Raw genomic sequence first — 23593 nt, 5'->3', positions numbered from 1 at the left:
GGGCATTCAGCAAGTCTTAAAAATCTTTACTTCCTTCTGCAAAGCCAAAGGTAAAGGTAGTCCCCTGTGCAAGCACCAGTCATTTTTGACTCTGGTGTGGCATTGCTTTCACAATGTTTTCACAGCAGACTTTTTACAGGGTGGTTTGCCATTGTCTTCCCCAGTCATCTACACTTTCCCCCCAGCAATCTGGGTACTCATTTTACCGACCTCAGAAGGATGAGTCAACCTCGAGCTGGCTACCTGAACCAGCTTCTGCTGGGATCGAACTCAGGTAATGAGCAGAGGGCTCCGACTACAGTACTGCAGTGCCTCGGGGCTCTTTACATATAAATAAAAATATAAATAATCTACATATAAATAAAAATTATGGTATTTTGTAAATCAGAACATCAGAAACCAATGACTTGACTCCTTGATAACCATCACTTTCTTAATCTTATATCTGGAAACAATGGTTATACCACCTTAGGAAAAAGGTAAAGGACTTTGGGGTGACGTCGCATCATGACGTTTTCACGGCAGACTTTTTTACGGGGTGGCTTGCCATTGCCTTCCCCATATTGGCTACTGCCAAATTCATTACTCAGATTCATTACTGTTGAAGTAGTGCTGACAGCCAAACCACATAATCAAACGAATAACAGATTATCATACCTGTTGTTGTCTACGTAGCGAATCAACATGGGATAAAAAGCATAAAGGTCTCGACAAAGAACTGCAAATTCATCTAGAATGAGGAGTTCTGCTTCTTGGGTATCAGTTTTACTGTCTGCTTTCAGTTGTTCCTCCTCCATCACTATTTTTATGGCCTTCTTCTTTAATTTTTCCAGTGTCGGAATAAAATGACTTTTCAAGAGATCCGGCCTGGCTTTGCTAATGATTGGCTGAGCATACACTATATACAAAATATGTATATGTAAGCATACATTGAAAGCATAATTAGAGAGAGAGAGAGAGAGAATCACACATAAATGCATTCATGCTAGTTCCAGGTTTATAGCTGTACCAAACTGTGACCTTGGGTTAGTCCTGTTGTGATTCTTTATTACTTTGAACAGTGCTATGCCATTAAAGGTTACTAGAACTGGAATTGGAAGTTTGAACAGAAAGATATGAATGCTCTTGGAGAATGTCTAAAAATATATATGTTCTTCCCCCACTTCACAGCAAATGTGAATTCTGATAATCACATTTAGGCAACAATTAACATTCACTGGCATATCCCTGAGTTTTGGAGAATTTAAAACATGTCACTCATATGTGAAGGACACCATTTTTTGAATACACATGATAATGTAGAGATAACACATATAATATATAATTATGTACACTTATGTATGGGGTCTTGCATCAGGATTGGGAGTTGGTGTAAATAATGTTCATTATAGATTTTATATACTAAGCACTGTATTTAAACTATCAAGAGTGCTTCAGTCAAGCATGTCAAGACAAACACAACCTTATCCTCTCAATTTCAGCTAACCTATCTGGGAAAGAAAATTCATCACTATGCATGGAACAAAATACATTCCACTAAGTTTCTTAGCTCTGGCTTTTGTAGCATATTTCCTTCTTTGGGTTGTATGATATAGGCTGCAATCCTAAAGGCACTTTCTGGGAACTAAGTTTCATTGAATGACTTTGAACTTACTTCAAAATAGACCTGAGATCCTTGGAGGAACAGTGGGGTTCAAAATATAGGAAGTGAATTAATTAATCAATTACCTGTATTTATTATCTTTAGTTATACCCCACCTTTCTCCCCTATCAGGACTCAAAATGGGATACATCATTCTCCTCTCTTCCATTTTATCCTCACAACAACCCCCAAGGAAAGAGGGGCAGAAAGGGGGGGGGGGAGAACTTTTCCTGAATGCTTGATACAACTGATGAGCTATGCTAAAAGCCATGAATACTTCTCATAAATATCTCCAACCATTTTGTAACCAATATATGTAACACTACACACTATGAGCATACAATATATACTATGAGTACACACTATTAGTACAATACACAAACTATGCAAGTAAAGCACAATTTACAGAAAGATCTAGGTCATCTTCCTGAAAAGCCCACTCTATATTACCTCTTGCTTCATTTGTGCAAGAACTTGTGTGTGCTAGTTCTACTTATTCCACCTTTCTCCTTTAGTTGTATATGCAACAACCTGCAGAGTCCCTAATGATCCCTCAACAGGAGTGGTTTTTGTGGAACACTGGAGGCTGCAAAAACAGAAAAGTGGCAAAAATTCCTTTTATGATCAACTAAAAGCCAAGATTGTGTAATGTCTCAGACCGTTTTCGCACACAGCTTACCTCGCAGTCACAATCCTGTTTCCTCCGCAGCATTCGGTTGGATTTCCCACCATCTGCGCCGGAGTTACAGGAAGTGCCGCGGCTTTTGTGTAGCAAATGTAAACTGGGTTTTAGCGGTTTTCGTTTGCTATGCAAAAGCCGCAGCACTTCCCGTAACTTCAGCAAAGATGGTGGGAAATCCGACTGGACGCTGCGGAGGGAACAGGATTGTGACTGTGAGGTAAACTGTGTGTGAAAATGGTCAGAGTGTCAGATTAGTATCTTGGACAGCTGGCTCTGAATCCCCATTCTGCCAAGGAAGGTTGCTGGATGACTTTGGGTCAGTTACAGCCTAACAGGGTTTGTTGTGAGGATAAAATAAAGGAACGGAGAATGATGTAAGCCACTTTGGGTCCCTGTTGAAGAGAAATATGAAGTGAAATGGAGGGAGGGAGGAAGGATTGTATCATAAAGTTTCTAGGAGATTGACAGTTCAATTGTAAACACAGTTACACCCTTCTAAATCCATTGAACTCAATGAACACAGTTACATTCTTCTAAATCCATTGAAGTCAATGGGCTTGAAGGGTGTAACTCTGCTTAGTTTTGTACTTTATGGGAATAATCCTAAACAGGTATCCAGAGATGTCTCATTTTAGTCTATAAGGCTTATTTCCAGGAAAATATTTTTTTAGGATTACAGTCTTAAAATACCTAATTAAGAGGTTATACTTTGCTCCTGAGTTCTGCAGATGTAAACATTAATTTCCATTAAAAATGACATGAAAGAACAGTAGTTTTGAACCTTTTTAAAGTTTGTCTTTAAGCATTAATCAAAGCATATCACATGTGGGAGGGAGAGAGTGTGAATTATGGTATTACTTTTTTACCCACTTTTCTTCCAAGGACCTCAGAGAGCACACATTTCTCCCAAAACTCCATTTTATCCTCTCACCAAGTTATATTTTGTACTCATAACAATTCCATGAGGTAGGTCAAGATAAGGGTGTATGACTGACATAGCGTTACCAAGTGAACCTCATGAATAGGCAATTAAATCTGGTTATAGCCCCAGAGTTGGGGAGAGGGCAGCAAAGGTGAGGGATCTCCTATATGACAGCCCCCCAATAAAAATAAAAACTCTCCAGCTTATATTGGTTACAGCTGTAAGGCTTGGCACAGTATGGGTCAACCAGACGCTGGCATTTACTGACCTGTTTGCCAGTCAGTGTACCCCAATCCATCCCCAGCCTGCCTGCTGGGGTGGGAGAGAGCCATGGGATGGCAGGATACAGCGGGGCTATGACATCCTGCAATTTGGATGTTATGCCACTGTAGATATACCCCAAGATCACATTCGCCTTTTTTGTCTCTGGATCATATTACCGTTGTATATTGCATTAGTCAGACCACACCTGTAGTATTGTGCATGGTTCTGGAGGTCTCACTTTTCTTAAGTATCTGAAGGGCTGTCACTTAGAATAGAGCAGGGAGCTGCTCCTGTTGGCAGCAGAGGATAGGACTTGCAATAAACGGTTTAAATTAAGGGTGGGAAGGTACTGACTGGATATTAGGAAAAACTTTTTTACAGTAAGAATTGTTCAACAGTAGAATTAGCTACCAAAGGAATTGGTGAGCTTCCCCTCACCGGCAGTCCTTAAGTAGTGGTTGGACAAATGGATGCTCTAGGCTGATCCTGCACTTCACAGGGGATTGGATTAGATGGCCTGCATGGCTCCTTCCAAGTTTGTGATTCTATGATTCTACAGTTCTAGAGATAGGAGTCTCATAGGGAAGCCAGGGGCGTTGCGTCCTTGATGGTGTGTGTGTGTGGGGGGGGGGGTATGTTCCTTCTGAGACACTTACTATGTCACATTTTCTTATGACTTTGATGAAGGGAAGGAATGTACAGAAAAATCAAAAGCAACATTAAAAATAAATAAAAGACACACACACACACACATTCAATTCGCTCTAGGACACAGGCTATATTATGCTGTGTTCCAGAGAAAGTTCAGGCTAGATCTTGGTTCCCTGATAAAAGCATGACTGGTCTGGGGAAAAGAAGCCCTCACCAGTGGAAGAGTTGTCATTTACAAACTGGCTCTGCCTCTTGCTTCAAAAGGAGGGGGCAATCTCAAAAGTCTTGCTTTCCTACCTCTGCTGCTGAATTAATGTTTTGTTAGTGCCAAGAAATGTAATAGGGAAAAGAAACATTTTGACATAGATACCTGCTATTCTCTTCATCCAGGATGCTTCATCTATTCCCAGATTGTTGTTGATGATTTTCAGAATGTTTCCCAGAATTATGCTGAGGTGTTCTGAGGTCACCATTGTGCAACAGGGGCCAGCACTTTCAGGATTGTTTTCAGGCCCCCTTTCCCACCAATATGACAGATAGTTGCACAGCATGGGCAAAATCACTTCAATCACATGTGGCATTTCAGTATATCTGGCTCCAGACTCTGCCAAACTGTTTATTTCTTTCATTAAACCATCCAAGTGAGGAATTTCTGGACACATTTCTTCTACCGTTTCAGGCATACCTAAAACTTATTGTAATGATACATAACAATGTAATAGGCTAAATAATCTTTGAACACTTAAAATACAATTTAATATTTTAATTTTTACAATAACACTGATCCTTGTCTGTATATTCAAACCCTCCTTCCTTGGTCAGATTAAGATAAATTTATTGTGGCTACAAACACAATTCACTGGTTCCCTCTACTGTTCAACAGCAATGCGTTCTTAGGTAGTATAACGTACACAGAGCTTTTAATTCAGTCCATAACTATTTAACAGCAGAAGTGATGATCTTCTTTCTTGACTTTACCATTTCAGACTGCTAGAAGAACTCTTCATGAATTTATGCTCCTCCAAAATGGGAATTAAATGCTGGAAGCAAAGATTCTAGGAAGGTGGGAACCAGCTGCCTAGGAAGGTGGTGAGCTCCCCTTCATTGGAAGTCTTCAAAATGTGGCTAGATGATTATTTGTCGGAGATGCTTTAGGCTGATCCTGCATGGAGCAGGGTGTTGGACTAGATGATCTGTATGGCCTCTTCCAACTCTATGATTCTAGCCTAGCCTTCTCCTTGTCATTACGGTCTTCAAGGTGCAGGTATTATTTTTGAATGGAAAATCATTCTGTTATGTCAGCTAGCAACTAAAGTCTAAAGTGATAAAATCCAAAAATATGCTGTTTATGAGAACTAAATCCAGTCTTAACATACAACTGAGGATTTGAAGCCACAACTGGGATCCAAAAGAGGACTTCCATGGATGGAAGGTAGAGGATGACTTTTATTGATTCTCCTTTCTTGCTGCAAACATTTGACTGCTCTCTTTTTGTACCCCTGACCTCGTGGCAGCATTTCAGGTGGCATTTTGGGCTACAGTGGAAGGGGGAACAGGAGATTCTGATTAAAACTACCCACAACTCAAAATTCTGTTGCGAATTATAATAGTAACATGTGGGAGATGCTTAGTAAAGTTGTCACAGAAGGAATCATGCTTTTGTTCTAGCCCAGCTTTATGAGTCCCATGGGTCCTTCTCCAACATTAGGATGAAGCTCTACTCTATGATAAATTATGATAAATTTATTGAGGCACTGAGACCATATAGTTAATTGGTTGGTTCAAAAAAATCAGAAGTAAGCATTCTCATTAAGATATGTATAATTTATAACCGTTCACACAGAATCAAAGAGTTGGAAGGGGCCTCAGGGTCATCTAGTCCAACCCCCTTTATAATGCAGGAAATTCACAAATATCTCCCCCCCACACACATCCAGTAACCCCTGTTCCATGCCCAGAAGTTGGCAAAAAACTCCAGGATCCCTGGAGAAACTGGCCTGGAGAAAAATTGTTTCCTGACTCCAAATTAGCAATCAGCATTTTACAGATGTCCCAGAAAGATTCATAGTACTTGTGATGAACTAGTACTGGGCAAGTGCTTGGATATTTAATGGTAATGAAATTATTCACAATAGTCATCTCTAGAATAAAGCTTATAGTAATTGGTATAAAAAACATAGCTAAACTTGCTTCTGAAACCAGGAGGTAAAATAATTAATTTATTAGCATATACTGAGCCCAACATTCACAGCTAATTCTTATTTAGTTGTCTATTATACTTCCTCCCCACCCCATCCATCAAGATACCTGTACATTTTAGTTGTGAGGCACTAGAATAATTGTAAGGCAGGTCTTGTGGACACAAGTCCTTAGCATGGGAACCAGGTAGGCTTGCCAATCCCCAGGTTCCAGCAGGGTTTTTCCCACTTTCCCAGGCTCCTTCCCACTCCCAGTCAGCTGGCCGTCGGGGGGGGGGGGAGCCCCGCCCCCACAGCCATCATGTGCCTTTCCACCTCCGGAGGCTTCTTCTTGGGATGGTGTGTCTGTGTCTTTAAGGCTGAATGGGGGCGGGAGGGGAGGAGGCAGAACAACATGGCTGATCCCAGTGGCTGTGAAAGCAGCCCAGACCCTCCGTTGATTGCACAATCTTTTCAGAGGTCGTTTGCATAGGAAAGGTAAACCTGAACCTTTGGTTGCTCTGTGTTACTTTGAACAAGTTGGAAGTTCAGCAACTCGTGAGTAGAGATATCAATCTCCAAGTGGGAGCAGGCCCTCCCCCGCTTCAGAGTCATCAGAAACAGCGGGGGGGGGGGGGAAGGGAAATGTCTGCCAGGCATTTCATTATTCCCTATGGAGATCAATAGGGTATAATAGAGAATTGATCTGGGGGTATCTGGGGCTCTGGAGGGGTTTTTTTTAGGTAGAAGCACCAAATTTTCAGCATAGCATCTGATGACTCTCCTCAAAATGCTCTCCAAGTTTCAAAAAGAGTGGACCAGGGGGTCCAATTCTATGAGCCCCAAAAGAAGGTGCCCCTATCCTTCATTATTTCTAATGTAGGGAAGGCATTTTAAAGGTGTGTGGCTCCTTTAAATGTGATGGCCATAACTCCCTTTGGAGTTTAATTGTGCTTGTCACAACTTTGCTTATGGCCCCACCCCCAATGTCTCCTGGCTCCACCCCCAAAATCCCCAGATATTTCTAGAACTGGACTTGGCAACCCTAGAATCAGGTGCCCTGGGTTATTACACGTGTGTGTGTGTGTGTATATATATATTGAAATTTGGGGAGAACATTCCTTTCATGATGTCAACAGCTACTAAGAAGGGATTTTAAGACATTTGCCCCCTAAGAGGGTAAACAGGAGTAAAATGTGTTTCCCCATAGGGATACAGTATGGCAAGGAGACTGCTGCCTCTTCCCCAGCTCACAGAGACAGTTACAGCAAACCGTCATTTGCATAACCTGCCTGACTGGACATCACTCCCACCATTCCAAAGCTCACTAGGCTTGCCAATCTTCCTGTAGAGCCTGGCTGGTCTGAGTTACAGTTACAGGAAACTGTTGACAACATTCCAAACCTCATCCCACCCCACCCCCCCGCCGCTCCCCCCAAAAAACAGTTGGAACACAGGTCATTTGCATATGCGGCCTGATGGGTCCTCACCCACAACATTCTAAACAGTATGCATTTTTTACTGGGAGTCATTAAATGTGCCCTGGGGTAAAATGCACCTCCCATTCTTCCTCTAAAAATTCACTAGGGATTTTACATAGCTTTTGAACGATGGGGGAAATGGTGCACAACTTTTCGAGGGCCCATTTGGAAGTGAACCTCTCACATAAACATGCAAAGTGTCCACCACACTACCACTCCCTCAGAACAACTCCCCCCAAAACCTCTGACAGCCATCACCTCTTACTGCCCTCAAGAAAACTCCTGGCAGATGTTGTATAACATACACTAATTCTACAAGAAGGAAGCAACTTAGAGGTGCAGCAAATAAATTCACTAATAGTACTTACATATCATAGCAAAGCATAGGTATAAAGCTAGTATAATATAAACAGCAATTATCATTCTCAGGCTCAGACTGTGAACTTTGTCAGCCTGTATATCCAGAGATGCTGCTGGACTCAAGACCGTATCCTTCAATGCTGCCATAAGAGACACAGCTCAGAGCTTCCACCCTCACTGACAGAGTCTGGCAGCCTCCCAGGAGACAGCAGGGTCCTTAGATGGCAACACAGATTTAGATGCAGATGGAAGAACCAGCCCAATACTGGAGTGGCCCAGAGAATATGAGAACCTCCAAAGCCTCCGCAGAAGCCAGGGCAGAGGTGGAGTGACCGGCACAAAGGCAAGCCAAGAGAGAAGCCTTCACAAGGGCAACTAAATCAAGAGCAGGGGCAGGGAAAAGCAGTGGTGGGAACTGAGGACTGGCAGCCTATCCTACCCAAGCATTGGCATAACCAATACGGCAGGAGGAAGGGCAGCTGGCAGGGAAGAGCCATCCAGCAGCCCACTAGGAAGGACAGAAGAGGAGTGAACCACCGCCCTCCCACAGAGAGAGGCTAGGTATGCCCAGGGAAGGGGCAGGGCTATTTGGACCTTTAAAACCAGCTTCCTGGGAAAGGCCAAGGAGAAGAGGAGGATGCAGCTCTGCTGTGAAAAGAGCTGTGGTCCTAAGGAAAGGAGAAATAATAAGGTGGTATAAGCCCCTTCCTTCCCCATTCTGAGGTCTGGGGAGACCTACCAGAAACCCCACACAAGATGGCTGAGGGCAACTTAGTGGAGCTGGAGAGGGAGGAGCCTTACATTGCAATGTTTGCCTTTAGTTCAAGACAAGGTCTAATAACATGTTCTAACACATGTGCTTTCCAAAGCATTTTGTTATGCAGAAGTGTTCTGAGATTAATTTTCATTCAAGTACAGTTGCACAAGAATTTTAGTCAAACAAATTAACACACTGTATTAAGATGTCTAGAAAAGGATGAGGAATGAGCAAATTCTTATTCAAATGTATATTTTCCTGAATCAAGAACTTACGAGCTCTCTCTCTGGAGGATTTTGTGTTGAAGACAGAAAGTGGATTGTAAAGATTGAGAGAAGGTTCAAGAAAGGCTACTGGAATTGCTGCTGCAAGGGAAGCTAAGCACTCACCAAGAGCTGGACGTTGCCTGCAAATGACATAATAAAAATACTGTCAGTTTAAAAAGTCTACTATATATGAGAAGTGATCTCTGCTTCCCGTTCCCTAAGGCTTGGTGGAGCTGATAAACTTCTTCAGCATTCCCGATTGACCTTCCTTGTCACAATGCACAAGAACATTTCCCCGTTATTGCCTATTGAGCTGGAACTAGGTTGTGAAGGTTATGGGGCACGAGAAGTATCCGTGAACTGTCCTCCCTCCCACATGCTAATCACTTGGAATAAGCCTCCTTCTCAGTACTAATTCTAGCTTATCCAACAATTGACCCTTACTCTTCCTCACAGCTGCTGCAGGAGTTGTGTCTATTATAGGTCAGCCATTTTATAATGCTATTACTGAGCTCTGGCTCCTGTTACAGATACCGCACCAACCACTGTTGTGTTCTTGTATCAAGCACAGCCCTCTGCATTTCCCTCTACCTACTGCAACTCATGCTACCTTTTCTTCATATTCTAGGCAAATGCTTTATACTGATAGTCATGGTTAACCTTGTATGATACTTCAGAACATCCATGATGTCATGGCGACCTTTGGCAACTCTTACTAGGGCATGAAGGATATTCAGAGAAGTAGCTTGATAGTCTGCCTTTGCCTCCCAACTCCTGGTATTCTCTGGAGGTCTCCCATCCAAGTTCTTGCCAAGGCCGGCTCTACTTAGCTTCTGAGATCTGATGAGATCGAGTTTACCTGGCCTATCCAAATCACAGCCTGATTGCTCTGGTTTTTGAGGACTTAAAAGTTTTCATGGCATGTGACAGCTTTGCTCAGCATTTCTGAAAATACAAACTATGGAGTTTTTGGAGGTCATACCATCTTGTGTGAAAGATCTTGGTCACTGAAACTGTTTGTGCCAATGGATTCACAGCACCCTAGTTCATTGTTCTGTAAAGCTCTGTGGAAAGTTTCCATGAACTTTTAGCTTAAAAGAGGAGGCAGAATCAACTATAGGGAGAGAGAGCCTGAAATTATGCCAGAAGAGTCTGCTGAATTTTCATCCATGCTTTAAAACTTGTCTCTTTCTCTCTCTCACACACAAACAAAGTAAAAAAATAAACACAAAAAGGACAAAGTGCTTCAGATCCTTTTTTTATTCTGTAGGAGGATAATCCTATTTAATAGATTCTCCCCCCCCCCCTTTAAATGGATTCTCCCTCCTTTACTGGTGGATTAAAGGCTGGCAACCAAGCTGATAGTCTGATGGCTTCCTTGATCCCAGCCTGACTAGCCTCTCCAAACGGGACATCTGTGAAATGATCCCCTTTCTGACTCTTACTCCTCTCCCTACAATTTACCTTCTCTTTTTCAGTCTTTCTCAATCATTTCTACTTGTAGCTGCTGCCAACCCCCATCTTGGGTCTCCTTCCCCACTTCCTGCTGCTTGGTTTGTTCTTCAACAAAATGACCACATCCCATCCCAGTTTCATAAAAATCTGGCTGGTAGTGGGTCCCTTGCCAGAGAAGGAGTGGTTGACCACTAATATCAACCTTACATGCTGTACAAGGCATATGTGCCTCCTATGGATGGCTCCTTGTACTGGTTTGTAGCCAAAGCAATCATGAGCTTAGCTTGAAATTTGGATGACCTGGACTCAGCTAATAAGTAATGCATAAATTCTGAATTGGGTTGGGGCATTTCATAGTAGCAATCTCCCAGTTCCAAAATTCAGCTGCATAACTTCTCTTATTATTGTTAGTAATGTTAAATCTTTTCCTATTAATTACCTTTCAACATAGATGTTCTTTCCAGTCCCAAGAGAGTACAGGCTACAGAGAATTCTGTAACATGAAACTTGGACATCACCCACTGAAAAAGAAAAGAAATATTGTTCAGCCAATAAATCTTTTAAACAATTTTTAATGCAATCTACAAAATTATGGCCATCTGTTTAATATATTGGTTTGGCTCTCCCTTAGCTTTTCGTGGCCATGGGAGGGAGAATGATTTTCACCAACTACTACCTCCTGCAGCAGCCCATAACGCCCCCCCCCCAAAAAAAACCCCTTGTTTCTGGGGGATGAGGGACTGCCAATAATAGCTCACTGCATCCATGGACATTAACTGTGGAAACTGAACACCCAACCAGCAGTACCCCCCTCCCCCGGCCATCATTCCACTGCTCCCCCACTTGAGGGCATTTTGAGCTCTTTTAAAAAACATCACCAGTTGCTAGATCACTATAGTGCAAGAATGCTCAGCCACTCTATTGTAATGATCTAGCAGAACCTCTGAATTTTCATTTGGGAAAAAAATCTCCAGGCCTTTTTGCTGCAGAGATATATCCGAGGCAAGGAAAATTGTAACAATGTGGGCAGGACCTTAAAATGCACATTTTCCTTTCCATGCAATGTGTCAAGATGGTCTGGGAAACATAATAGCAAAGCAAAAGAAAATCCAGAAAGCAGATGATTACAGGACAACCTTGTGTGGATGCTCCAAAAAAACCATCTCCAATTTGAATGCCAAAACAGAGCCAAACCTCCATGTCAAGCATGGTTGAACATTATTGCCAATTGATTGCTTTAGGGTCCTGCCTATATCTGGTCTGTGAATTGTCATGAAGGACCCCAGTTCATTTGTTTGTTATTCTTTCCCTTTTCTTTTCCCGCTTTATGGCTGTTAATTTAGAGTAGTGTGAAGGGAACAAAGTAATCAGCACCTTCCCATATATCCTCCGGAGGGAGGATGAGACATCTGGCGAAAGCAAGGACGAAGTTCTGATAAACGTCCTGGGAAAGTATACAATCTGATAGTTTAGGTGTGAACGCTTCCCCACGGCCCCCTCCCTTGGAATTCCTTTGAAATATGCCTTAAAAGTTTTGTATCAATGTATCAGTTTTATTACTCTCAAGTAATGCCTTTGGCTAAAGTATCGGTCTATCAATAAACGTAGTCTTTGTATCAACTTCGACTCGTCATTGAACCCGCATGCTTGACACTCCATGTAGAAGCAATCTATGTAAGATTTTGCTAACATATTATTATATAATATACATGGAAACAATCTATTTACAATGCAGCTATACCAGGTTTTGCTCTCATTGCACACCAGAGGAAATAAGAGAGAATGAAGGCAATGATTCATTACTAGAAGGAATACACTGCTGCAATTGAAATCTTCCAATATTAATATTTGAACAGAAGGTAACTTACAAAGCAAGTCAGTGCCAAAGTGATGCTGAGCAACATGGTCAAAAAATGATGTTAAGATAGGTAACAATGCTACTGTAGTGTAGTTGATGTTCTGCGAGACTCCTTTAATTTGTGTTCGGGAATGTGTAAATTTTCCCAGTTTAAGATTTTCTGATGTCTTCTCCAGATCTTCAGCTGCATTTTCAAAGAAAGCACGCAATCCTGCTTTAACCAGCTCTGAGCCTGATTTCATGACGGTTCTACAAAATAAGTTTTATAAACGTCATTTAGAAATCAAATGGGAATATACTTCCATAATATATCCATTCTTATTCTTGTGATCTTAGTTTTTGGCATAAATTTATATTGTCACATTATTTACACAGAGAACTTGAAATGGGTAATTTTAAATTCAGATATTAAAATATAAACTGATGCTCAGATTTTATGATTGCTTTCAGTTATGAATGCATCACTAAACCTTATATAGCACATATAAATTAATATAAAACTGTTTCAGTTCAGACTCCAGGTGAGACCTCATATGATAGAATGCTCCTATATTTTTTAAAAAAGCCCAAACCTCACACCACTCAGAATATTAGATGATTAAATGCAAGGATGGATTTAAAGTTTCCATTCTAAACTTCTGGGTTCTGATTAACTGAACTTCCAGGTTCTGATGAACGTTTAGCCATTTCAGGTCTAGAATCACTCTGACATTCCCATTCTTCTTTGGCACTATGGATAATATGGAAAGGACACTGACATCATGTTGAGATCAGGACATGGGTTTTATAGCTCTGACTTCCATCAAATGATGAACTGCTTTCAGTAACAACAGATATTTCTTTAGCTTTTTCTCTTTGGAACTTGTCTGAACTGATTGGGGGGCATCATTTCGAATTCTAGGGAGTAACTATTGGTTACTGTATCTGACACTCATTGATTGCTTACAGAGAGATGCCATTGATCCTCAAGCTACTAGAGACATCTCCGAGTCTCTAGACTTCCATGAAAATATGGTGTCGTTGTTCAGACGAGCATTTTTTTTTAAATTTTAACTTGAGAAGGAGGCTTTATTTATTTCTTGGTTGCCATTTGCCCTTGAAGGACTTCTCTGAGTCACAAAAGGGCTGAAAACCTCTCCTAGGTCTAGTCTCCCTTTTTGAAGGAAACACCTCTTTATCTTTATCAGATAAAATATCTCATCGAAAAGGCTACCCTCCCCCCCCCCCGAATTGTACTTCCTTCTTCCTGGTTGGTATACTGCATGCTATTGACCTGACTTGATTGTTATAGAGCGTCTGGCAATGATCCACCATAAAGGCCATGGGTAGAGCAATTTTGTTCATCCTTGAACTCCATAAGCACACAGGTGTCTGCCAAAGCTGAACTGAAGCCCATTTATAAGCTCCTCTAGCAAAGAGAGGACTGGCTGTGGCTGCTCTAATGGCCAATGCTGACTCTACAGAAAAGACTTTGTGAAATGTCTGTTCTATTCTCTGATCACAGGTATCCTTTGGGAGACCATTGGCAACCCTAGGAATCACTGAGCTGGAAGTTAAAGAATTGCCTGGATCATCTGCTACCTGAAGCTGGAGCCTCTTGATGGCTTTTGGAATCAATTTAGAGAACATATATTGATTAGCTTTAGGTCCAGAAAGATGTTCCCACTCTGCCTTTATAATACTATAGAAAGGAAACTGGCAGGGGAATCCCAGACTAAGTAACCCCCAGTTTTGGTACCATTTTGCCTGAACCTACTAGTAACTCAGGATCAAGATCCTCCCTTTCCTTGGGAGTCATAGAGAACTCCAAGGTCCTAAGTACTTTAGGCAAAAGTTTTAAGCACAGCACTTGAGGAAATAACCTAGTTTGAATCGCAGAGACTATTTCCCCTGCTTCCTTTTCAGATGACTGGACTGAGGAAGAATCACCCTCTAGGGAACTAATGATCATATCTTGATTCAAGGATGTGATATATCTGTTCTTCTTGGGTCTGAATGGAAAACAAGAAGTACTCAGCTCCATGCAATCTATAGAAGAGTTTCTTTTGAGTGAGCACCCCCTACTGTGAGTAGATTCAGCTGCTCTGACTTCTCTTTGCATCTCTGAGCATAAACACTGTAGCAGACTAGACTAGGAATGTTCTACCGGTAAGTCTAAATTCTGAGTGTATGAAACAATCTGGGCATGTCACTCATGCTGGCTGTGCCCCCCTAGCTAGGGAACCAATCTGCTCTGATTCTTTGGCCATTTTCTTGCCTTCGCTCTGAAAGTGAAAGTACAAGCACAAAGGAAAAAGAAAACCATAAGCCCTAGCTTCAAACTGGCCACCATTATTTCCCCACTTTTTTCAGAGCAATCAATGTCTCCTTCAGAGACCTAATCCTTTTCGAACACCCTACTCCAATGTAGGGGACTGACAGGGGTTCTGTTCTGGGGTCTCTTACTCCAAGATAATCCCCCCCCGGGGGGAAGAACCAAGAGGGAATCAACAGATGTCTAACCCAGTACCACTCCTCCTTAGATCATCTGTTGTGGTCTGCTTACCACCACTCAGACAGTATTCATGATTTTGGCCTTTCTGTCTGCTGGGTCCTCTGGGGACTGGTGCAGGAATCTGGACTTGATACTCCATCAGTCCCTGTTGCCAACTCTACCGCACCCCTGGCCACTCCAGTGGGGCTGAAGCCTCTCTCATGGCAAGCAGGAGTCAGTGGCTGAAGTTGCCCTTGTTGGCAGTTTCCCTCACTGTTTGCCATTGGCTGTGGCTCAAAGAGTGAGGCAAAGACTGCCTTCTGGCTCTCCCTCTCTTCTGTCAGTCATCAGTCCTTCAGACCTATACCTGTATCACTGCACTCTCTGGATCACTGGGCTGGATAGACGGGGGTGGGGTGGGGAAGAAGGCCACTCCTCCTCCTGGATCAATTTAAAGGAACTCACCCTGTTTCAGGAGGAAGAGGAGCCTTCCCAGAGGTAACTGACTGCCCCTCTGCCTGCACCACTGGAGAAGAAGTATTTTAATTTAATTTTAATATTGATTGTTGACATGTATCTACACAATGGACTGGATCCAATGGAGTGTTTTTATGGATGGCTTCTATTAGCAGAGTGCCTCCCACCACAAACCAAAATACCCTCTGCTCTCATAGAATGATTTGAGCTACGTATTATTTATATTAATGGAATACAGGAATAAATGGGCATACTTACCTTGTATCTAGTGTCTGAGCTAAGATGTGTAGGCAGCTAACCATCGTAGTAGCATCACTACCTGTTAAAGATTAGGGAAAAGAAAATGTGCTGCTTTTAAAAACCTCAATCTTTTACAGTTATAAGATTTTTTTTTTAGTTAAGGTGTCCATTAAAAGTATTTATGCTGGAGAGATCTAACAACTCATTCTGTCAATGACATTGGAATTATTTTCAGTTATTCTGTTCTTCTTTCTTCCCAGTAAATCTGATAATTAGAACAGCAAGAAAATTCTGCATCAAAACCAGTCATTTCTGTTTAATGATGTCCAAACCAAAGTGGGATAACCAACCAGTTCCCCAAACCAAGACACAATAACCCACTAATTGAAATAATTCCTCTTTGAGCCAATAAGATGGCTTGAAGAGGAACTATTTCAATTAGTGGTTATTGTGTCTTGGGTTTGGGGACTGCTAGTTTATTCTGCTTTGGTTTGGACACCATTAAACTAAGTATATAAGTTGCTGTACAAAAGACTTTAGTAATTTGTCAAAGGTACTTAGTTAGAACTTGCCCACTTGGAGGTTAGCAACTCAAATACAGGTCAAGGCTCCAGAGAAAGGGTGAAAAGCTGTGCCTGTGCTGTTTCCCCTCCTTGATTCTGTTTTTTTTCTCTGATTCAAAGAGATGTCTTGTTCTTCTTAACTTTTTCATCTTCAGCTTCCTATGGGTGGTTGTCAAAGCTACATCAGTTTCCTGTTCTTCCCCATCCCACCCCCACTTTCTCATTTAGACCTTGGCTTGTGAGAAACAAGAAGAGTGTTTTTCTGGGCTGTACACTAACAGCATCATGGCTTCCTTCAAAGTGGGCTACCAGGAAGACATAGTATCCACGTTTGCCAACCCCCTGATGGGGGATGGAGATCTCGCATTATTAAAACTGATCTCCAGACAATAGAGATACGTTTCTCTGGAGACAGTGGCTGCTTTGGAAGGTGGACTCTAAGGTCCTTCCTTTCCTCAAAGCCTGACCTTCCCAAGGTCCACCCCCCAAATCTCCAGGTATTTCTCAAGCCAGAGCTGGCAGCTCTAGCTGCATCCCTAGCAGGACTCCTGCTTCCTCTCATGCATGCCCCTGAACTTGGCTAACTATCACTTTCCTCTCTTCCTTAAGATGGACATCATTCCTTTATCCCAGAGCAACAAAAGATAACATTTTAAAAGTACTATGCAACAGCAGGAGAATGGCTCCTTTGTTATTTATTAGCCCTATTGACGTTTTTTATAGCAATACAGTATATTCACATGTTAATAATCATTTGGAATGAATGTTGTTCTAGCAAGACTTTCTGTGCCAGTAAATAAATGTGTAAAATAAAGTAAGCTAACCAATGAGCCCTGTGGCGCAGAGTGGCAAACTGCAGAACTACAGCCCAAGCTCTGTTCTGTTTAGGCCTGGGTCAACTCAGCATCGCCACAATTTAATAAAAATACTGAAATTCTTTTGTATTTATTACTTTATTAAAATATTTTAACTTACCAAAAAGTGAAATCCTATGTCTAACAAGAGCAGCAAGTTTGCAGAAAAGGCTAAAGCAGAAAATAATGCAAAACAGCAGGAAAAAGACACAAGGATTAAAGATTTCTTTAGATTATAAATTAAAACAATAGTGAGGGGAACATGGTAGATGTGAAACAAAGACATAACATGCATTTTAAATTAAAACAGAATGTGTTTGCTAAATCTGCATTCAGAAATAAAATAACCATCTTTATTGCTTGTACACTAGAAAAAACCCTGTAACAACTGCATGTGAGTGCACAACCATATGGTTGCATACCGAAACTATCCCAGCAGTTTCCCATGCCTTTGTCCTGAAGCCTAGAGCATAGGTTTCTTCTGGGAGTTAAGATCTTCTGAGAGAGAGTTGCTGAATGCCAAGCATCACTCCAGCTTGCTCCTTTCAGTCTGTGTTGCCCCACCAATTCTGTAATGGGCCAATCTCTGGGGCAGGTCAGAAGAAGCTGTTTGAGAGCTGTCTGGTTGACAGCCAGTGCTGGGCTCAGTTGCCCTAAATCATTCCTGCTCCCTCTTCACCCAGGCACAAGCATGCACCCACTCCAGTCTATGGCTGGGAACCTATCTTCCAGAACTTCTGAAAAAATGGGGGGAAATTGGATTTATTTCTTCTGCTTCTGATAGAAAAAAACTGCAAGTTTTTGAAAAATTGAAATATATCAAATCTAAAATTATTTTACTGTTCTAAGAACATCAAGTCCAACATTTATTAACTTTGTTACATATAAAATTGTTCTGTTTGTCATATCTATGAAATCTGAGAGTACAAAAACTTTAATTTTATTTGAACAAAATTGGAAATCTACCTAATACTACAGAGAGAACTGCAACAGATGCACCAAGTGCTACCTAAAGCACAATAAACTTACTTTTCCCTATCTGTGAGGTAGTTTTGCCTGGTTTCTCCTGCCAACCAGCACGGGGGGGGGGGGGGGGATGGGGAGCGGCTTACTAGAAGCTGGAGGGATGTCCAAGTGACATTGCCAGTGACATGGCTATATCACTTCTTGCATATATCAGAAGTGATGTGATCATGTTGTGATGCTGAGGCAACACTCTGGTATTTGGGCAAAAACCTTATTGTAAAAATTTGCCCAAATACCAGAGCATCACCTCAACTGTGCCAATGTGATGTTACTTCTGGTGCATGCTGGAAGTGATATTGCCGTGTTGACAGAGACAAAGCCAGGGCCTCCCTGTCTCCTGGTAAGTCCCCCTGCCAGCCAGTTGATTAGCAGTGAGGGTGAGGCCTGGTGACGGGGAACCCTCACTTCCACCAAGGGGGTCTGGCAATCCTGAGAAGTTTTTAAAAAGTAAATTGAAAATAGAAATCATAAATTGTGTAGTACACTTAAGAAGGAATATAAACTGTCTTTGTACAGTCACAATGTTAAGGACTACCTTTAGATTGTGACAGTGAACTGAATTGAAAACACTGACACATGTATGTCATCATCACTATTATTCTTATCCTTATCATTTGGTTATTTATAGTCCTTTCTTGCTGAGAATCAAGGTGAATTACATAGTATGTCAAGTATAATCAACAGGATGGGGTACCCAAGGAACAACACAATGGGATTTGGACTACAGAAATTTGAAAGCAAACAGAAATCTCAAATAGTGCTGAACAAAACATTTTTTTTAACATGGTCTGTTAAGTGGCCTAGAGTATATTTACAGTGATAGGCAGCAATACAGTAGCACAGGCAATACAGTATTTTATCTATAATAATTGTGGATGAATAACAATAGGTCCTTGGAAATATGTTGTATATATCTGGGATAAACACATTGTTTAGCACAGGGCTTTTTTTTGTAGAAAAAGCCCAGCGGGAATGTATTTGCATATTAGGCCACACCCACTGACACCAAGCCAGCTGAAACTGCATCCCTGTGCGTTCCTGCTCAAAAAACAAGCCCTGGTTGCCATACTTACTGATTCACTGAGTTACTGAAATATTTATGTCACTGTACATTGCTTTACTTACAGTGAACATATTTCACCCACTACCTCAATTTGGAGAGATCTTCTGGGATTGCTTTAAAATCCACTTTTGTTTACACTAACCTGAATATTTTAGCATCATCTGTGAACAAGGGAACTTCACAACTGATCCCCAATTCCAGATCATTCATGAACAGATTAAATAGCACCAGTCCTAATACAGATTTCCAGGGAATCCTACTATTTATTTCCCGTCACTATGAAAACTATTCATTTACTCCTGCCTTCTACTTTTCTTTTTAACCTAGTTACTAATCTACAACAGATACTATTCTTTCATCCCATAATTCTTATGTTTATTCAGGAGCCTTTGATGAGAGACTTGGTCCTATAGTCTTGTTCATACTTTAAAGAACTTTAGAAAGTTGATGAGGCAGCTTTGCTTAAACAGTGCTGATTCTTCTTAGTAGGATCTATTCCTTTTATAGTTATTAATAATTCTATTTTAATAACAGCTTCCATCAACTTACCCAGAACAGAAGACTTTAATTTCCCAGAGATAAATGTGAAAGAGGCCCCAAAGCCATGCTGGAATGGGGGCTTGGGTAAATGATCTGTCTGTGGACAGACAGAGGCTTACAAATTCTACTAGATTCCAGAAGGCTCAGGGTGATTTTAGGATCCCAAATACATGTTCAGCTGAGGCGGCAGTGGGAGTGTGGAATGTGAAGCTCTTTGGGGCTATCAACAATGTTGCCCCTCATTGACCACTCCCACCCTTGGGGCAAAAACCACTCCTCTGGTTTACCACAGAGCTGGATGACTTAAACTGGGCTAGAAAATGCTGGAAAAGAATCCATACTGAACCTTATAGACTATACTATAGAGCCCATTGGTAGACCTATGAAGCAGTGAAGATGGTGCCAAAGAAACTGTACTTTTCTGCTATTATCCAAAAGTTTATTGCCAGCTCCAAGTTCAGAAACAAATTTTAAAAGATCCATCTTTATAGCATTAAATTTACAGTGCCATAGAATGTATATAAGCTTTCTATATACCTTGCAACCATTTCTTTTTCTTTATTGGAAGCATATCCACTACTGCTGAGTGGCTTAGCTGGGGAAGAGAGGAAATACAGGCAGTGGTTTGTAAAGTACTGGTCAACCAATGGCAGTAGAACCTACAGAAGAAACATAAAAATAATCAAATATCTGAACTCCAGCATAACCATGATATGCAAACAAGGAACAATTTAAGCACACTGACAGAGGTGCCAGGGTCTCCAGGTTCACTGGTGGATCCGGCAAAGCCATTTGAAGCTTCCCTTTCTCACCAATTTTGCCCAAGGGGTTGTTGCTATGGCTAATGGAGGAGAGAGGGCTTGAGTTTCAATGCTTTGGCACTGTTTGATGGCTGATGGTAAAGCAGGGAGATAAGGATCTTCCAGAGAAGAGCAACCCTGAAAAGTACAGCAAAGGGGAAAGGGGTTGAGGCTCCTTAACAGAGCAGAGGTAAGGAGAAACAAAACCTGCCATTTCCCCAAATCCTGGGGTCACTAGTGACAGGGGTATGGATGGCAGATATCTCCTCCTCAGTGTAACCTACTGAGTTCACTGGATTGGATTTAATGGAATGGAAACCTGTTACTCTGCTCCTGGACAGCCTGACCTCTACGGACAGGAATCCTATGGGAAAGCCAAATGTGTGCCTTTATTCAAAAAAGCAACTCCAGAATGTTTTTTTGTTTGTTTTTTTACATTTCTGCACTTTCATAATGATGATGATGATGAGCCTTTTGCTTGTTCTGTAATATACAGCATGCTGATAAGTATCCCATATTCAAGAGCTCTTTCCAAAGCTCATTTTTGGCATAATGAGAGGATTCTCCCATCTCCATCCAAATAGGGATTCATCCTCTTTACTCCAGTAGTTTCCTTCCAATAATTCTGGAACAGAGCTTCTTTTCAAGGGGCAGAATCAAAGGAATGAAGAGAGAACACTTCCCAATTTTTAAAAATATTCCTGTGGGTAAGCATTCCCAGATTTGGGGGATATGCACTTTCAGCTTCAGATCTGGGGATCCCAGGAAAAGCAGACCTTTGTGTTATAACTTATAGAGAACCAAAACCAGAAAGAAATTTATTTCTGTCCTCACCCCAATGCAGATAATCCTCATCAAGGGCCTCGTCATACAAACCACAATACCATATGGATTATTTCATCAGTTGATTGAAAACATTTATGATGTCAACAGTTGTTGAAAATTACACTTTTCTAACCTCCCAATCAAAGTGTGATAAACTGCAAAATGGGATATCTGCTTCATTCGGCACCAAAGGCCAAAAGCTATACACTCTGGCATTAGTAGAACAGTCCACAAGTTTTGGATGAAGATTCCTACGCTGACCTGGGACCCGGCACTGCCTCTGCTCAACAGGAAGCCAATGGCCCCTGCTTACATCACTTCCATTTGCACCTGTTGCTATATAATTCTTCAGGGAAACAGTTATTGATGCAAATAAGCTGTTACTAATTTAAAGTATAATATGAATAACTGTCAAGAAAGCAGGCTGGTGAAGTTACAGTATTTATTCAAATGTAAGACTAGGTTTTCTCCCAGGTATTCCATTTTTAAAAAGACGGAGTTATCTTACATTCTCATACAAGTTACAGTTATGATAGTAATAATTATTTTGTAGTACAATATTTTAAGGGTGTCATCTTACATTCAGAGTTGTTTCCTCTTGAGTAAATATGGTAATGAGTTGTCCCATAAAACAGACTCGTTTTAACCGAAATTAATTTATTTGCCTTTTAATTTCATCACTACATCACTTACTAGGAAAAATATTTCTTCAGCAATAACGTCTCCAACCTGTATTTCGGAAAGTTCAATTTGGATCACTGATTTCATTACCGACCTCCTGAGATGGGAACTGGATGTTCTATTACTTGCAGAACTTTCCCATTAATACATGCAATGTTTTTTTTTATTACTGTGGAAATTAAAGAAGATTTTTTGAACGTATGTGTCACTCACTTTGGCAAAGAATTTGATTTCTTGGTCATGTGGTGATTTCTCAGTTTTTCCACTGGTGACAATGGCTTCTACAGAGAAACAATGAATGGAAGTATAAGTAATACTGAGTAATATTATAATTTAGTATTAGTCACATACTTTTGAAATATCTTAGTATTTCAAGAGCACCAACGACATTCTCCATTTTAGAATGCTTCCAATGCATATTGTCTTTTGCATTGAATAGACTATCCTATGTAACTGTCTGATTCCTATTTCCAATTGTTTTCCCTGCCCTGGAAATAATTATTATCTTTTAAAACATATTATTTGTGAAGTAGTCTGTGCTGTCATGAAGAACATTACTGTACACGTACAGGAAATTAAACATCTTTTATCATCCTTACAGTTTTGTGGAAGAGGGGATGTACTAATAATGATAGACAAATTTAGATGAAGAAGGAGGGAGTCTCTTGACAGTAACAAACATTTTTTAAACAGCCTATAAGTTCTGCTGCAGTTACTTTATTTAGTAGGCTTATATATTTATGCCAGTGCAGTTGAAGCCAGGGACCAACTTGAGTTGTCCCCAAGGTATAACACTGAAATTTATTTTCAGATAAGGTTGCCAAGCTCTGGGTTTGGAAATTCCTGGTGATTTGGAGGAAGAGCATGGTGAGGTGAAAGACTTTGAGGGAAGTATAATGCCATAGAGGACACTCTCCAATGACTTTGGGGAGCTATAATGCCATAGAGGCCACTCTCCAAAGATTTAGAAGATTTAGAATTTTGGAGATTTAGAATTTTGTTCTTTATAGAATTGTGTTTGTTTTCGATAATTTATCCTCTTGGATTGAAGAATATGCAATAAGAAGCTGAAATGAATAAATGAACTTTATCATCTTAAAAGTCTTCATTGTTGCATAGCTGAAATAAAGTAGTTAAATGGTGTTTGGATTGTATCTGGTTCATTTCACATGAAATTTTGTTTATTTTTGTGCTAAAGATTTAAGATCCTAAGTAATTCAAAGTTAGCCTGGAATCTGACAGGTCAACAAAATGAACTAACAGAAGATACATGCAAATGATGCTATTTTTATGATTATAAACCGGTGATTATCAACAGGTCCTTGACTGAAGGAACCTCTCCCATGCCCCTTAAGGAGGCGGTGGTACGCCCTCTCAAAAAAATCAGCTCTGGACCCAGCCGTATTGGCAAACTACTGGCCAGTGTCAAACTTGCCCTTTCTGGGTAAAGTTATTGAGAGGGCAGTGGCAGTACAGTTACAGTGATTGTTGGATGATGCTTCTGTCTTATATCCATTTCAGTTCGGCTTCTGGCTG

General features: G+C 41.0%; 1 protein-coding gene across 1 annotated transcript in view; it reads right to left on the bottom strand.

Moving 5' to 3' along the window:
* Positions 1-23593, bottom strand: part of RYR3 (ryanodine receptor 3) — a 721882-nt gene that overhangs the window by 216255 nt on the left and 482034 nt on the right. Inside the window, exons 59-67 of the mRNA XM_060262621.1 lie at positions 22271-22338; positions 20289-20410; positions 17244-17293; positions 15724-15784; positions 12526-12764; positions 11097-11178; positions 9212-9342; positions 4532-4852; positions 658-898 (exon numbers count right to left, since the gene is read on the bottom strand). Of these exons, the coding sequence (XP_060118604.1) occupies positions 658-898; positions 4532-4852; positions 9212-9342; positions 11097-11178; positions 12526-12764; positions 15724-15784; positions 17244-17293; positions 20289-20410; positions 22271-22338 (1315 nt within the window). The remainder of the gene's footprint in view (positions 1-657; positions 899-4531; positions 4853-9211; positions 9343-11096; positions 11179-12525; positions 12765-15723; positions 15785-17243; positions 17294-20288; positions 20411-22270; positions 22339-23593) is intronic.

This window comes from Heteronotia binoei, chromosome 21 (assembly GCF_032191835.1).
Source record: "Heteronotia binoei isolate CCM8104 ecotype False Entrance Well chromosome 21, APGP_CSIRO_Hbin_v1, whole genome shotgun sequence".
In the NCBI taxonomy this organism is placed as follows: domain Eukaryota; kingdom Metazoa; phylum Chordata; class Lepidosauria; order Squamata; family Gekkonidae; genus Heteronotia; species Heteronotia binoei.
This window is presented reverse-complemented; position numbering and strand designations above follow the sequence as displayed.